This window comes from Pipra filicauda, unplaced genomic scaffold (assembly GCF_003945595.2).
Source record: "Pipra filicauda isolate LSUMZ 115617 unplaced genomic scaffold, ASM394559v2 scaffold39_size4671491_pilon, whole genome shotgun sequence".
In the NCBI taxonomy this organism is placed as follows: Eukaryota; Metazoa; Chordata; class Aves; order Passeriformes; family Pipridae; genus Pipra; species Pipra filicauda.
The window spans coordinates 1425072-1439169 of record NW_024104531.1 but is presented as its reverse complement, the minus strand read 5'-3'; the positions used below and the strand labels follow the sequence as shown (position 1 = coordinate 1439169).

The 14098-nt window shown below is 37.3% G+C and overlaps 1 protein-coding gene across 4 annotated transcripts in view; it reads left to right on the top strand.

The window, feature by feature from the left end:
- The first annotated feature begins 205 nt into the window (after positions 1-205).
- BORA (BORA aurora kinase A activator) overlaps positions 206-14098 on the top strand; it is a 30170-nt gene continuing 16277 nt past the window's right edge. For 3 of the 4 annotated variants that reach the window (XM_027713541.2, XM_027713544.2, XM_027713543.2), the window contains exons 1-10: positions 206-346; positions 1187-1357; positions 2373-2479; positions 5715-5760; positions 7140-7221; positions 8399-8464; positions 9224-9280; positions 10780-10997; positions 12204-12357; positions 13429-14030. In XM_027713541.2, the coding sequence (XP_027569342.1) occupies positions 1202-1357; positions 2373-2479; positions 5715-5760; positions 7140-7221; positions 8399-8464; positions 9224-9280; positions 10780-10997; positions 12204-12357; positions 13429-14030 (1488 nt within the window). In that variant the 5' untranslated portion in view covers positions 206-346; positions 1187-1201. Of the gene's footprint in view, positions 347-415; positions 873-1186; positions 1358-2372; positions 2480-5714; positions 5761-7139; positions 7222-8398; positions 8465-9223; positions 9281-10779; positions 10998-12203; positions 12358-13428; positions 14031-14098 lie in introns of those variants that run through there. The other variant, XM_039385183.1, reaches the window with a different exon arrangement.

Sequence of the window (14098 nt, the reverse complement as noted above, 5' to 3'; positions counted from 1 at the left end):
CAGCGGCACGGCCGGGAGGGCGGGCTTTCTTTCGAATTCGTGCAGCGGCACCCCTGACGATTGGCCCGTTCGAGAGAGAAGGAGCTCTGCCATTGGCCCGACGGCGGAGGCCGTGCGTCGTGATTGGTCAGAACGGCCGGACGGGGCGGGGCTGTTTAAAGAGCCGCCCGGCGCGGCGGGGGCGGGAGCGGTGAGTGGTGCCTGATGAGCGAGCGGCGCGGCGGCAGCGGCCCGGTAACGGCGGCAGGTGTCTGTGGCCCCGACCTCGGCACCCGCGGCATCGCTCCCTCGGCGCCCGGGGACTGGGAGAGCGGCTCGGCGCGGTGGCACCATCCCGGGGAGAAGAGTGAGAAGGGGCTAAGCGGGGACCCCTCACGCGGGGCTCCCGTCCTGTTCGCCGCCGCGGGGGCGCGGGAGGTGCCCTGCAGCGGGAGGGAGCGGTGCCGCCCCCCGAAGCCCTCGAGGGCCGGGGCAGGCCAGGCCAGGCCAGGCCAGTTGGGGCGGGGGAGGGCGGTCGGTTTTAGCGCCTGGGCCAAGCGGGACCTGCTCGGGGCGTTATTGCTGCCCCGGGCCGCGGGCGGCACCGCGCGTCCCCCTTCCCGCCGCCCGAGGTCCTCCCGCGGGCAGGGGCTGCTGGACTGCTCCGGTGTGGAGGGAGGAGGGCGGGCTCGCCGCCCGCAGCCCCGCTCGCCAATCCGTCCCACCCCTGTGGTCGCTGCTTGGCGTGTGGGCACCGTGGGGCGGGCGGGGAAAGAGAGAGAACCCCTCCTTATTCCCGAAGCCCCTGTGTGCCCGCACTTGGTGCGTGAGCTGCCCTCCAGGAACGTGTTTGGCTTCCTGACCGTTCTGTTTCTTCTAGTGGTTGTTCGTGGGTGGGTTTTTTGGTTGCTTGTTATTTTAGTATTTGTTTGTTTGTTTGTTTGTTTTAATTCCCTTTTTCATGCCCTTTCTTGTCTCGTTTTTTTAGGTTCTGTTTATTTTTAATAGTTTATAGCAGCCTCATTTATCGGCTTTGTGCCAGTAGGTCCAAGCCAAAGCTAACTTCGGTTTTTTTAGTCCTTTAAATGCTTCTGGCACCTTAAAACAATTGATCGTCTCTTCCTAAAGCCTTCAACATGACCCTAAAATGTCAAAATTATGATTTCATTACTTCCCTTAATTTTTCATCTCCCTCTCTTTTATTCAGGAGTAGCTTAGTGTTATGGGTGATACAGAAGAAGGTAAAATGCAGATAGCACCAGAAACTCCAGGACGAGTTGCAATCCTGAATCCATTTGAAAGTCCCAGTGATTATTACACTCTTCAGGAGCAGATTGTCTCCAGTCCTTCGGTCTTTAAGTCAACAAAATCCTCATCAGTAAGATCTAGTCTTTAGTTGTTTAAGTATATATGTGGAACGTTAATATTTTCAAATGCATTTAAAAGGATATTTTTTTAGTGTACTTTAATGTATATACTAAGCCAAAGAATTCTGGTAGCAGTTGGCATTTCTTCTCTTTACAGAAATATTCTGCTTTTAATACTAACATTGTTGCTTAGTCTTCCAACCTTTCTAAATTTATCTAATTTAGTCCTTAGATATTAAGTGATTGAGTGCTAAAAAAGCCCCAGTTCCTAAATAATAAAACTTAGTTGCATTTCTGCTATGAGCTGTTTATGCATTCAAATTATTGATTTTGTGTATATATAACTTGTTGTTGCAAATTACATTTTGGTTTTCAGTTGAAATTATTTGCTGGTAAGCAGTAGAGAAGATACCGTGCTAATGAAACTAAAAAGACTTGGTAGATAATTTTTCAAATGTATTTGAACAGTTCTTGCTAATTGTTAAATAAAGGAGTGAAACTGCTTTATTTCTGACTTGGGTTTTGTTGTGCACTATTCACGGCATTATGAGAGGGACTTTGCAAGATGCATATGAGGTTGCAACTCTTCAGTCTTTGACATGGGAGGTGAAAGGAAGACTTCTCTTTTACTGGATAACATGGTTTAGGTACAGACACTGGGTGTTCATGGAACTACAATTTGGATTGTGGCAATCTAGAAACGACTAAATTTTATCCCAAGTTATGTATCTTTAGTAGATCTGTCCTCAGATATTGAGAAGAAACTGACACCTCAGTTTGTAAATGTTAGCTATAACTTTCCATTTAATATTATCTTGTAAATCACTGTAATACCACTATCAGGGTAAGAAGCTTGACTGACAATAATTTTCTTTTAAAAGTAGGTAATTTAAATAGAAACTCTTTTGATTGTCCGAAACTATATGGGAGCAGTGATTGTGTTGTTCCATTGAGATTAGTCCTATAGTTCTATTTTTATCTTTTTAGAATAGTAAGCATTAAGATGCCTGTTTCTTTTTTTTTCAGACACCAGGAAAATTTAGATGGTCTATTGATCAGCTTGCTCTAATAAATCCTGTGGAAATCGACTCAGAAGATGTTCGACGCCAAGCAATGTATTTGAGCCATGCTAGGTAACTTTGCAATCTGTTTTTATGCAGTTAACTTAGCATTAGTACTAGAACACTGTTCTTTTGCTTTATTAACATTTCAGCATAGCATTAAAGACTTTTTATTGAAATCTTTTAACATAAATTTTTACATGTCTGTGATGTGGATATAATATTTAAATGAAGCTTCCTTGCTGTTCCCTCTTTTCGATGTTAAGAACCGCTGATCCACTCTGATTACAGTTTGGAAGACAGTCAGATAAAAGGAGTCAATGGAAGCAAGAAAATGTCTTGCCAGTGATTGTTACCAGGCTACCTCTTCTGTTCCTTGTTACAACACAGTTTATCTTCTCTGAGTATTCCTCCTGCAGAAGGGTAGAACTGGGAAAGCTACCTAGGGAAGCCAGCACTCCCTTTCAAAGGTATAGATTAGACTTAACATGAAGGAGGGGGGGACCAATGCTAGTTACTTGAAGTAGTTTGGGAACCTTATCTCAACTTTTCCCTTTCTCTGAAAATAACTTTCGTGGGGAAAATGAGTAGGTAAAATAGGCTTGGTATTTGGAGCTTATCTTGAGGATAATTTTACATACCAGTAGTACAGAACAACATGTCAAATGAAGGTAGTCAAGGGAGGCCATAGTGGTGAACCCTGTAGACACTCCTGTATCTTTTTCAGATAAAACTTCCACAAAGAATTTCACCTCGTGGCATGAAGCATCGTAGTAATAGGATAATAAACCAGTCTTCTGTCCTGTCTAAATCAGGTCGCTCAGATCTAAGGGGCGTCTAACTCCTCTCCAAGCAGCCTGTTCCAGTGTTTCAACACCCTCCTCCTAAAAAAATACTGTGAAATAGACTTACTGTTCTTAGTGTCTGATTGAACCTACATCTCTCTTTTTGAATAAGAAGAGCTATAGAAGGAATATAACTGTCCTCAGCTATATCTGTGAATCGCCATGTCCTAATGTCAATATTTTTGTTCTTAATAGCCTGGCCTTTCCTGACCTTCCTCTAGCAGCCAGTAGGTTTCAGACACTAATGCTTTTTATATGTTATAAAGCCTTAAGCCCTATGTTTTTTAGGGAGTCAATTACACTGTTTCTGGAAACCTATTTGGACACGCAGAAACGGGCTTTAGTCTGGATGGTTTAGGTGACATGGCCTACAGATGTGTTGTCTCAGTGGGTCCTTTTAGTCTGTCCCACTGTTTCATACCCACTGTGACTTTTTTTTTTTAAGTCATTTCCTGTGACTAGAAAGAGGCTGGTTTGACTATGTGTAGATTTGCTATGTCCATGCTTGCATGTTTCAGTGTAGTACAGATGGGGGTTGTTATTTCTGATGGCTGCAAGCTGTACATGGTTAAATACATATCTGTATATGAGTGTGTGTGTAGGATTTTGCATGGAAACTTAATTTAGATTTTATAAAAACAGTTTTATGGAAACAAAAGTGTAATAAATACAGCTCTTGATGTTAAAAGTTCATGATAAAAGAATTGAGTTTTTGAAGCCCATGCATAATGTTACATGCACTATATACTCTTGTTAAAAGAGTAATTAATTTATAATGCTTGTTATCAAGTAATTTTCTGAATTAATTGCAAACAACCACAAGCATAGGTAATTCCACGTATAACTATTTCAAACTGTGAAATCTCTATAATGTAGTAAAACAGTCTTAGGAGCAGCACAGTGTAAAACCTTGGAAAAGTCTGACTGTGTATCACATATAGACTTGATTTTGTGTAGTGTTACTGTTTCCAGTTTATTAAACTGCTTATAAGATGTTTAGGAGAATACTTTTCTGGCAGACTTGTTGGTGAAAAATAGTCTGTCAATAGCTGAGCAGACACATTGACACAATCTTGTCCACAAACTTTCCCCTTCCTTTTTTATTTCTACTGATAGAAGTTGAATGTTTCTAAATTGGATGCTATGCTATTATTAATTATTAAAAGATGTCTTTCTGCATCGTGCATACTTTGTGTCACAGTTGCAAGTGCTATGTTGCTTGAATTTACATACAAGACTGGCTTGGTTTTATTCTTGTTAAATACAAATGACGTTTTCACTTCGTTATTTTCCTGGAGTTATGCACTGAAGAAAAAAGGTCCTCTTTTGCACTAACCAGCACTTTTAGTGGGAGCTGTTTTCCCGGTTCCTCTGTTTGCTTATTACTTGTCATCCACTATGCATAAATATACAGTGATTGTATGCTTATTCTTTTTTGGTACAGTAACTGAATTTTGTGCAAGTATCTTCATAGAACTGTCACTTTAGCATCATCTAGGCAGACATACTTGAAGGTGGTGTGCCCCCAAGCATTGTAGATACATTCAAAGTGTGATAAGCATGAAAGAACGAACTGTGAAAGAGAGTTTATGTACTAGGCACATCTGTGTGTGTTTGCGTAGCTAATAATGTTGTGTTGTCTGACTGATTTCTAAAATTATTCAAGGTTAATTCAAGTATACTATCTGCATATGAAACCATTATGCAATTCGGCTAGGACAATGATGGACATTTGTAAGCTTCAAAAAATTTTACCATAAATTCCATAGTAGTAACTGAGTTGAGACTAGGAGGTGACCATTAGAGGAAATATAAATATAGAATCTCACACATCATGGCTGAAGTAACTACAATATTTTTTTAAAAGATAGGTTAAAAGCTGCATAAGAGAATGTGTTCATTGTTAGAAACTGAAATATGACGTTATATTCTAAACTGAAGAAAATAAGGCAGACTATCTATTTGGCAGAGAGAACTCTGCCGGGAAAGTGGGCTGTGTCAGGAATTTGAGTTTGCAAATTCCAGGAGTGTCTTCAGTTGCCCTTCAATTCCTTGTAGCCCAGTTTTTTATTCTGCCTGGTTTTATAGTGTAAGACTAATCTCACTGTAACTAATAGTAAAATCTATTCATATGACATAATTTTGGAAGATCAGAAGTGACTGAGTTTTTGTCTAGACTTGCTGATACAAGGAATAAATAGATGATTTGCAAATGTGTACTTATAAATGGTACAGATCTTTTTCAAATGAACTGAACTGAAAATTGCATTTATATTTCTAAATTTATAGTATAAAATGATTGTGCATAACAGTAAAAACAATCTTACAATTGAGGGTTTAGTGCAATTTCATTTATAAAGTTCCTCTTGAGCATCTATAAATTATTATATGGTTGGACTTTACATTTTTTCTTACTTATGTGATGGTTTTGATAATTGAGTTGTCTTTCATTTGTTACTTAGAATTGATAAGGAGACAGAAGACAGAAGGCAAAAAGCTATTGAGGAGGTAATAAAACTTTGTGCTATCAAATATTGTTTTGGTTTTTGTCCAAAAAAAAGGTCCACGTGTATTATAGGATTTCAAAACCCAAAAGCCTGTTATATTTCAGTAATAAAGTGATTTTGCATCCTCATCCATTGTAGTTGGAATCCACATGTTCTTTTTCTTCCCATCTTTTTTCACACACCTGTAGGACAGAACAACAGATTTTTTTTCTTTCATGTAGCTTGGAGAGTGTAGCTGTAAGCTAACTTATAAATAGTTAACTTCAGGTTACAAATAATGATTGAGCATTTGGGGCTTTACAGTAGCTGTTAGTGGTTTATTGCATTTTTAAAAATATTGCAGAATTTTGTGATTTCTTTTGTTCCTTCCAAAGTCTGCTTAGTTGGATGTATGACTTTATTGTGGTAGCTTGTATATATTTCCATCCATTTATTTTTTACTATCCGTTTGTACAGCAGAGAAAGACAAGTGTTTCAAATCTTCACTATAGAACTCTTAAATATAATTTCAATTTAAGAAAGGTAAAGTAAGGCTCTGGTAAGCAAGTCTGTCAGTTTCTGTCTCTACAAACAAAATGTATATTTTAGGATTCCATCAAGATGCTGTGTAGTTGACCTGCAGCTAAGATGTTCTGTTGTTCTAAATCTGCATTAAAAAGGGTATTTCTTCTTTGTGAGGTATAACCTAATGGATTCTGCAGCTGAACAGCTTGAAACCATGTCTCTGATAAAAATTACATCTTTAATAGTTGTGTTTCAAGCTGAGTTTTTTTCTTTTACTTTGAGTCTTGCATTTATTGTGAAAACAAGATTTGCCATGTGTTTCTTGAAGCTATGTAATAGTGTTCATCTCCTCAGCATCAGGGCGTTCCATAGTGCAGCTGTGATGATAGATACATTTTCTGGTTCAAAGAAAAAGACTGAAATGCCAGTAACTCATAAATGTTTCACTGCTAACCAGTTTAGCCAAATACATTAATAATGTTGCCAAAAAGCCTTGGTTTATCACTTTTGCTGCAGTGTCTCTTTATCACTTCTGTGAAATAGCTCAATTGTCAAAATACGACTTGACAAACTGAAAATTTGTAAAGAATTATTTTAAACTACTGTGCAATAAGTGAGGCAGTGACAGTTCAAATTTTTAAATGAGTAACTATTGTTAAAAGAAACTTTTCTTCCGTTTTCACTCTGAAAGATCTGCAGTGCTATGTGTCATAAAGAATATGGGGGTCTTCAACTTATTTTTTCTTTAATCTCTCTGGGTCTGAAATAATGAAATAAGTTCTGCAGTTTTTCTCGTTCAAGGTACTGATCTAAATTTAAGTTGAGAATCACCAACTTTTTAAAAGTGCTGAGATGCTTATTTTTATTCTGCTCTAGTTTTTCACAAAAAGGCTCATAGTTCCTTCTCCTTGGATTGAACATGAAGGCAAACAAGTTTCTCAGTTTAATTCAACTAAATGTAAGTTGCTTTTGTGTGTCTGTCCAAAATAGTTTAGCTTTTGGAGAAATTATCAAGCATAATTTGTTTCAATCTTAATTTAAATTTTAAGAACTGGTGATAAAATATGGCACAACTGATAGATTTTCAGCTGTTCTCTCCAAGTGCTCTCTTTAAGAATTATTTATTAATCAAGTCTCGTATAGTTTTTCATTTTTATTATTTTTGGTTCTTGTTCTTAAATCTTTTTACTTTAATAAACTTGTTTTTAACCAATTTAATTTGCATACAGAATTGCACTGTTGATACTGGTAATAGCCAAGTGTTCTACTTTGCTTTTTATTTCTGATATTTACATGTCCTCCTTATTCTGACTGCTTTCCTCACCATATAAGCATATGAGAAATGGAGTTCCATATTTTTTTACCCTTGCCGTTGTTGCTAAGACCCGTTGTCGTCTTAGCGTTGTTCTAACTCATAGTCACTGCTCCTGGGTTTCCGAAGTTCATTATGGTTATGCCCACGTGAGATTTTATTCTTAATGCTATTGTTACTGAAGTTTATATATAACCAGCAGAATACATAGTAAATGGACTACAAGCTGGACAAATGTCAGATATAAAATATTGTTGGGTAGGAAATTCTTAAATAAGTGGTGATTTTTCAAGATTTGGAAAAGGCTAAACTTAAATGTTTTTTATCAAGGAGATGCAGCTTGTGGATAGTGTATTTTTAATTGTGAGTTGTAAGATCATCATTTTTTGAGCAGATAACATGAGCCACAATCTGAGATCTGGAAAAGTGAACGGTAAAGGAAGATGGTCTCATGTGTTCTTTAGCTGTATAAAAAAACTAAAATATTTCTTCACCTCGAGTCCAGACTGAGTGATTTTATAGAAATGTGTTCTACTTGAACACAGACTGTTTAGCTAAGTGTAAACCAGTTTGTTTTAAATCTCTCTAATGTAGAGAAGGCTGCAGGAGACAAAGGTCTGAGCAACGCTGATGGTATTTCACTATGCTTTGTTTGAATAGAAAGGTGCTGAAATTCTCTTAATCAGCTATAATGGTAACCTTTTTTCAGTACTCCTTTTTAATCTCTTCCAAACTTTGATGCAAAAGTTTTGTTTAGTTGTATTAAATATTCTAACTCTATATGCAATGCATGCTTAAATTTAAGTTCTTCTGTGTTTTACAGCCATTGATCTAAATAACATTTCTCCAATTGGAAGACAGCTAAGCTTGCAGCCTGGAAAGAGCAATGGTGAGTAAAAGGCAATGTCTGAAATTACAGGCTTTCTCTGAAGCAAAATAACCCATTTTAAATGGCTGTTTAATTTAAAAGGGGAATTATTTGTTTGTTAATATTGCTGTAGAAATAGTTTTTCTTGAACTGAATGGTATTATTAATTTTAATGTCCATTTCTCATACTAATTTAATTCTGTTACACTCTCTGGTATTTCTTCTGAAGTAAAAAATGAAGTCCCCTGTAAGACTGTGGGGTGCATTTTTTCCAACTCAATGTATGCACTTTTTCTGAATTAAGAGGTGAATGTAAACCTCAGGTTTATGGGTAAATTACAGTTTCAAGAAACCTTTAATGTTTTGGATTGTTAAGGGTTAGAGAATCTTGATTATTTTCTATGCCAAATAAATAGCAGAGATCTTAATACATCTTTTAAACTGTATCATTTTAGATAAATAGGTAGTGTTTTTCTCCAGGGTAATTTGATGATTTTTCTCTCATTTCCTTTTGAATCCTTCCTTTCTTCAGAGACCTCTTTCCTCAGTTAATATAAAAGCCTCTAGAGAGGCATTCTTACAACTCCTGGGTTTTTTATCTCTAGGCCTAATGTGCTGCATATAGTGTTGTCAAATCAGAATCACAGCTTTAATTAACACTTTTCCTTATTGCAGCTGTAATTTAAATAGCTCAATTGTGGTGCGATTTGAAAGTGAATGTTTGTCTACAGTTTTAGTAAAAGGTCACTAAGCTATTTTTGTTGGTTTTATTCATTGCAGCTGCTTGTCAGACAGTACTGTCTTTGCCAGTGGATATTAATCTAGAGAAAATACTAGGTATGTCATGCAATATCTGTATTTATGAATGTCTAAATGTTTGCTGGGTGTTTTTGTCTTATGAAATACTGAGAACCAAATGAATGAACGAGTTTTAAGTATGTGTTCTAAATGGACAGTGTGTGTTGCACAGGACGTGACTTTAATGATATGATTTGAGTGTGGACGTAAAGACAGAAAAGGAGGGATATGGAGGACAACTGGAAATTGTTCAGCCTGGAGGATGCTGAGGGGAGACCTCATTGCAGTATACAGCTTCGTCATAAAGGGAAGCAGAAGGGCAGGCACTGATCTCTTCCCTGCGATGACCAGTGACAGGACCTGAGGCAATGGCCTAAGTTTTGTCAGGGGAGGTTTAGGTTGGATATTAGAAAAAGGTTCTTTACCCAGAGGATGGTTGGACACTGGAACAGGCTCCCTAGGGAAGTGGTCACAGCACCAAGCCTGCCAGAGTTCAAGAAGTGTTTGGATGATACTTTCAGGGACGTGGTGTGACTCTTGGGGATGGTCCTGTGCAGGGCCAGGAGTTGGACTTGATGATCCTTGTGGGTCCCTTCCAACTCAGGATATTCTATGATTCTATGAAATTGATTAACAGTTAACAAATGCATAAAAGGTAGTAAGCAGAAGATAACTCCTGCCTCCCCCAAACAGAGCAGTTACTTAACTCAGCAGAGCTGTTTGACTTACAGATGACTGGTTGTGAGACTCATAGCCCAACCTTACCTTGAGTGAAGCTGTGCTGTAACCCTGCCTTTAATTTAACTGAAACCATGGTGGTGACTAGAAGTTATGTGGTAGCAAAAAAGCCATGACTGCTGAGTGAGGATGCAACAGAGGCAACAGTCCAAATTAACTCTCTGATTATAAATGCTACGTCAAGCAATTGCTACCACCTTCTCAAGCTTCTCAGGCTGGAAAGGCCTGTTCTTACTGCTCATGTGGGAACAGTGGGTACAACCAGCTCAGAGGGTTTCGTCTGCGTGCAGCTATCCCAGTATTGAATTTCACAACCCTGACTGTGGGTCATCAAAATTAAAACAGAAAAGCAATACCGTATCTATTGCCTTTGTTTTTTGTCTTAACAAATGCTTCCATCAACACATAATTTTTGAGTTCATTAAAAATTTCTTCTACAAGGAATATCCAGTTAGTTTAGTTTTTCTTGGGTAGTAAAATAATCACTTTTGCACTTTTGCAACTCAGATGTGAGGAATTGGGAAAAGACCAGTAAGTAGATGCTAGCCTATATATATACTTTTTTTTTAATTCAGACCCTAGTATTAAGCGATGATAAGCAGAAGTGGAACCTTTGTGGACAGAGTGGACTTTTTGTAGTGGTAACAAGCAATCCTTTGGGATAGGTGCCTAATTAGATTAATGATTTGCTGCATTGGTCAATTGGATTAAATGCTTTAATTTAGTTATATATCTCTCTGTAGTAAGATTTTTTTTTTTCTGCATTCTTATTGGAAACAACTTTTTCCCGTGATTTCTAGGTGAATATTTTAGAACTGAAGAATTTGAAGATCAGTCTCAGGAAAATCTAAGCTCTTCATCACTCAGAAGAAAGCTGTTTTTAGAAGAAAATGGAAGTGTATCTGCATGTTTGTCCCCTTCTCTGCATAGTCCATGCAGTAGTCAGCCACTTGGAGTGCTTTGTTCAATAGAACTGTCTCCAGTCCGGTGCAGAAGCCCTCTGGACACATCTAGTTCAGTAAGTGGCCTGTTTCGTGGACTGGATGGGATGTGCTTTATGAAGGAGTAGGTGCTAGACTTAAGGATGGTGGTTTGTTTTTTTTTCCAAATTCAGAAAAAAATGTGTGAAGTAAAAGTATTAAAAGAATACATTACTGACTTTTTATTTTATCAAATTATTTTGTTGTGCTTGCTATTCTTTTGTGTAGAAGGAATTATTTTCTAATGTTATGAAATGGAAGTAGAAATTAAAACATGCAAAAGACTTGCTGAAAGCATGTTGAAACCCATTCTTCATAAAATGTGTATACAAAAAAAGTCCTGTTTAAATGCATGAACTACTCTCTAAAATACCAGTTGATATGAACTTATGATATAATTATTTCGCTTATAGCTCATAAACTCATTTATAGTGGAAGACATTAATGTGAATCTTTGAATGCAGGGCTAAATGTGCTTTTTTTCTTTTCCATTGACCAGAGTTTTCAGATGAATAGACATTTATTAGAACACAGAACATAATGACTGTTCTTTAATTGAAACAAAGTAAACCTTATTCCCGGGTGGACATAGCACAGTGGAACTGGTTTAGGTGATATGGTTTCATCTGTTTGGTGGCTGAAGTGCATGGAAAAAAACTACCCTAGGAATAGTGTGGCTTAAAAAAAAGTTTACTATGGTAACCTAGTAAAGAATTCCTATAACAGAATAGTAGTCACGTTCTTGCAGTATAATGCTCTTTTCTTAAGGAGAAATGGTTTCATGTTTTGTCTGCTGCTGAAGTAATTCAGAAAATATGGATTACATTAAAATATTAATAGTGGCTGACTTTCATCAGCATTGATATGAGCAAGAAATTTAGATCGGATACTTGACTAGATACACAGATAGCATTAATTCTCTAGTTTAAGTTTCTCAGAGTTCTTAAATCTAATGGATGTAGTAGGCCTAGTTGGTATTATGTGACAGTTTGAGTCCATTGCTCTCTTCTCCTGTGTGGAGGCATAAGGTCCAGGTAAAGAGCTGCACTGAAATATTTAAGCTAAACTAATGATAGAGATTGTCACTGTAGAGGATTAGTCTTTCTCAGTGCTGGCATATTAAACTTTTAAATTAGAACACTTTGGAACACTTTATATATATACATATTAGCCAAAGTTAATGTTATGAAAATATGCTGTGTGGTTTTGATTTTTTTTTTTTTTTTTTTTTTTTTTTCCTGAAGGGCCAGTTTTCTTCAAGTCCTATTCAGGGAGGAACAAGAGCTTACAGTCTGGGAAGTATAACCAGTCCCACATTTTCAGAGGGGTCTCCTGCACGTAGTGGTTCTCCTACTTTTTCACCAATTGCTTTTCACATAAGAAAAACACCACTCTCAGGTATGGTTTAATTGTATATGTTATTATTTCTTGAGTCATATATTTTTATTATAAAAATTTTTATTATAAATTTTTTTTATTTTAAATTTTTTTTATTATAAAAATGTTTTGTTATAAAAACTGCTGAATTCTTAGGGGAACCTATTTCTGTTAGGAGACAAGTTATTATGCTTGGCAGACCAGCAGTCTCCTCCTATATGACACATTTACTGTTTAGCAGTGAAATATGTGAGACAATGAAATGTATATGCTTAGAAAAAATCAACTAGGGAAAATATTTTAGAACCAGACATTGAGACCTTAGAGGAATGAAAAAAGTTAGAAGGGTTAATCTAGTGTGGGAGGTAGTTTAAAGCCACATGTCTGAACTGTCAGGTCACAATTCTGATTTGGCCCAACCTGAAGCATTTTAATGTCAATGGACAAAGAATGTTTAGACTGAGTTTTCAAATCATGCAATCAGGAAGATTATTTGAAATGAAACTGACGAGTGAAGAAGTGACAAACATTTTGTGTCTTTGTTGCTCTAGAAAATGTCGGTATTTCATGCTGTGTCCATAACCTGGAAAGGCTTTAACGCCACGTTTATGCGTGATTTTGATGTTATGAGCCTTGTGGTATTTAATACCATTATATGGGGAGATTGCATATGTGTTTTCTCACTTGTTTGATCATCTTAAACTTTATTGATGCCAAAAATTAAATACCTATAGAATATATGTATTGATACTTGTTTGGGGAAAAACCCACAGAACCAGCCTTCACACACTTTCCTTTGAATACTGTGTAGTATTGACATTTGAAAATGGAAGGTCTACAGTGCAGTAAACCATGTCACAGAAAACAAATTTGGTGGTAAAAATGGGAAAGAAACTTGCCTTTACCATGATAGTTAAAATGTGCTGCTGGTTTGTTTGGGGTTGTTTTGTTTTATTTGGTTGGGAGACTGAGGTCAGTGAAATGCTATTTAGTTGGCTGTAAATGATTCAGTGGACTGTAGGCCCTTGAGGATGATGAATTTTTTTTATTAGCTATTATGTGTAATTTAGCTTTGTTGGTTTTTTTTTACAGACCAAAGAAAATTTACATTTCGGTCTCCAGATATTCCTTCTTCCTCAAATAGAATGACACCGCCAAGTACAAGAAGTCCTTACATAGATGATTGTTCTCCAATTAAAAATTGCTCTCCTATGAGGCTTGGAGCTTGTAGAGGGACTGCCCAGTATCAGACTTCTGTCATTAGAATACCAATTGCAGTTGAGACTCATGATGAGGATGAGGAAGACAAGGAAAATGCTTCTCCAGCAGAAGCTCGGTTCCCAGAAATGGATAATGGAATAAACTTATGTCAGGAAGACAGTGATACTTTTGCACATGGTACACATCTTGTGGTAGCAACTGTGTCTATTGCACCAGATCACTCAGAAGCTTGTCATCAAAGGTTGTCATCATTTCAGGATATAGAAGGCTTAAAAGAAAATAATACTGTAGATATGGCTGATGCAGCTGAAGTGTCAGAGGAAAACACTTGGATAAAAGAAACAATTGGCAATAGCAATACACCAATGACCAGCTTTATGACAGGCATTACTTTCAGTATTGAAAGCTCTCGGATGTGCATGTCACCTCTTGCTGAAAGCAGTGCAATTCCTTGTGACAACAGTAGTATTCAGGTAAAAATAAAATTTTTTTTTGCTTCTCTATGAAACTGAACTGGACATAATAACTTTGAATACATATA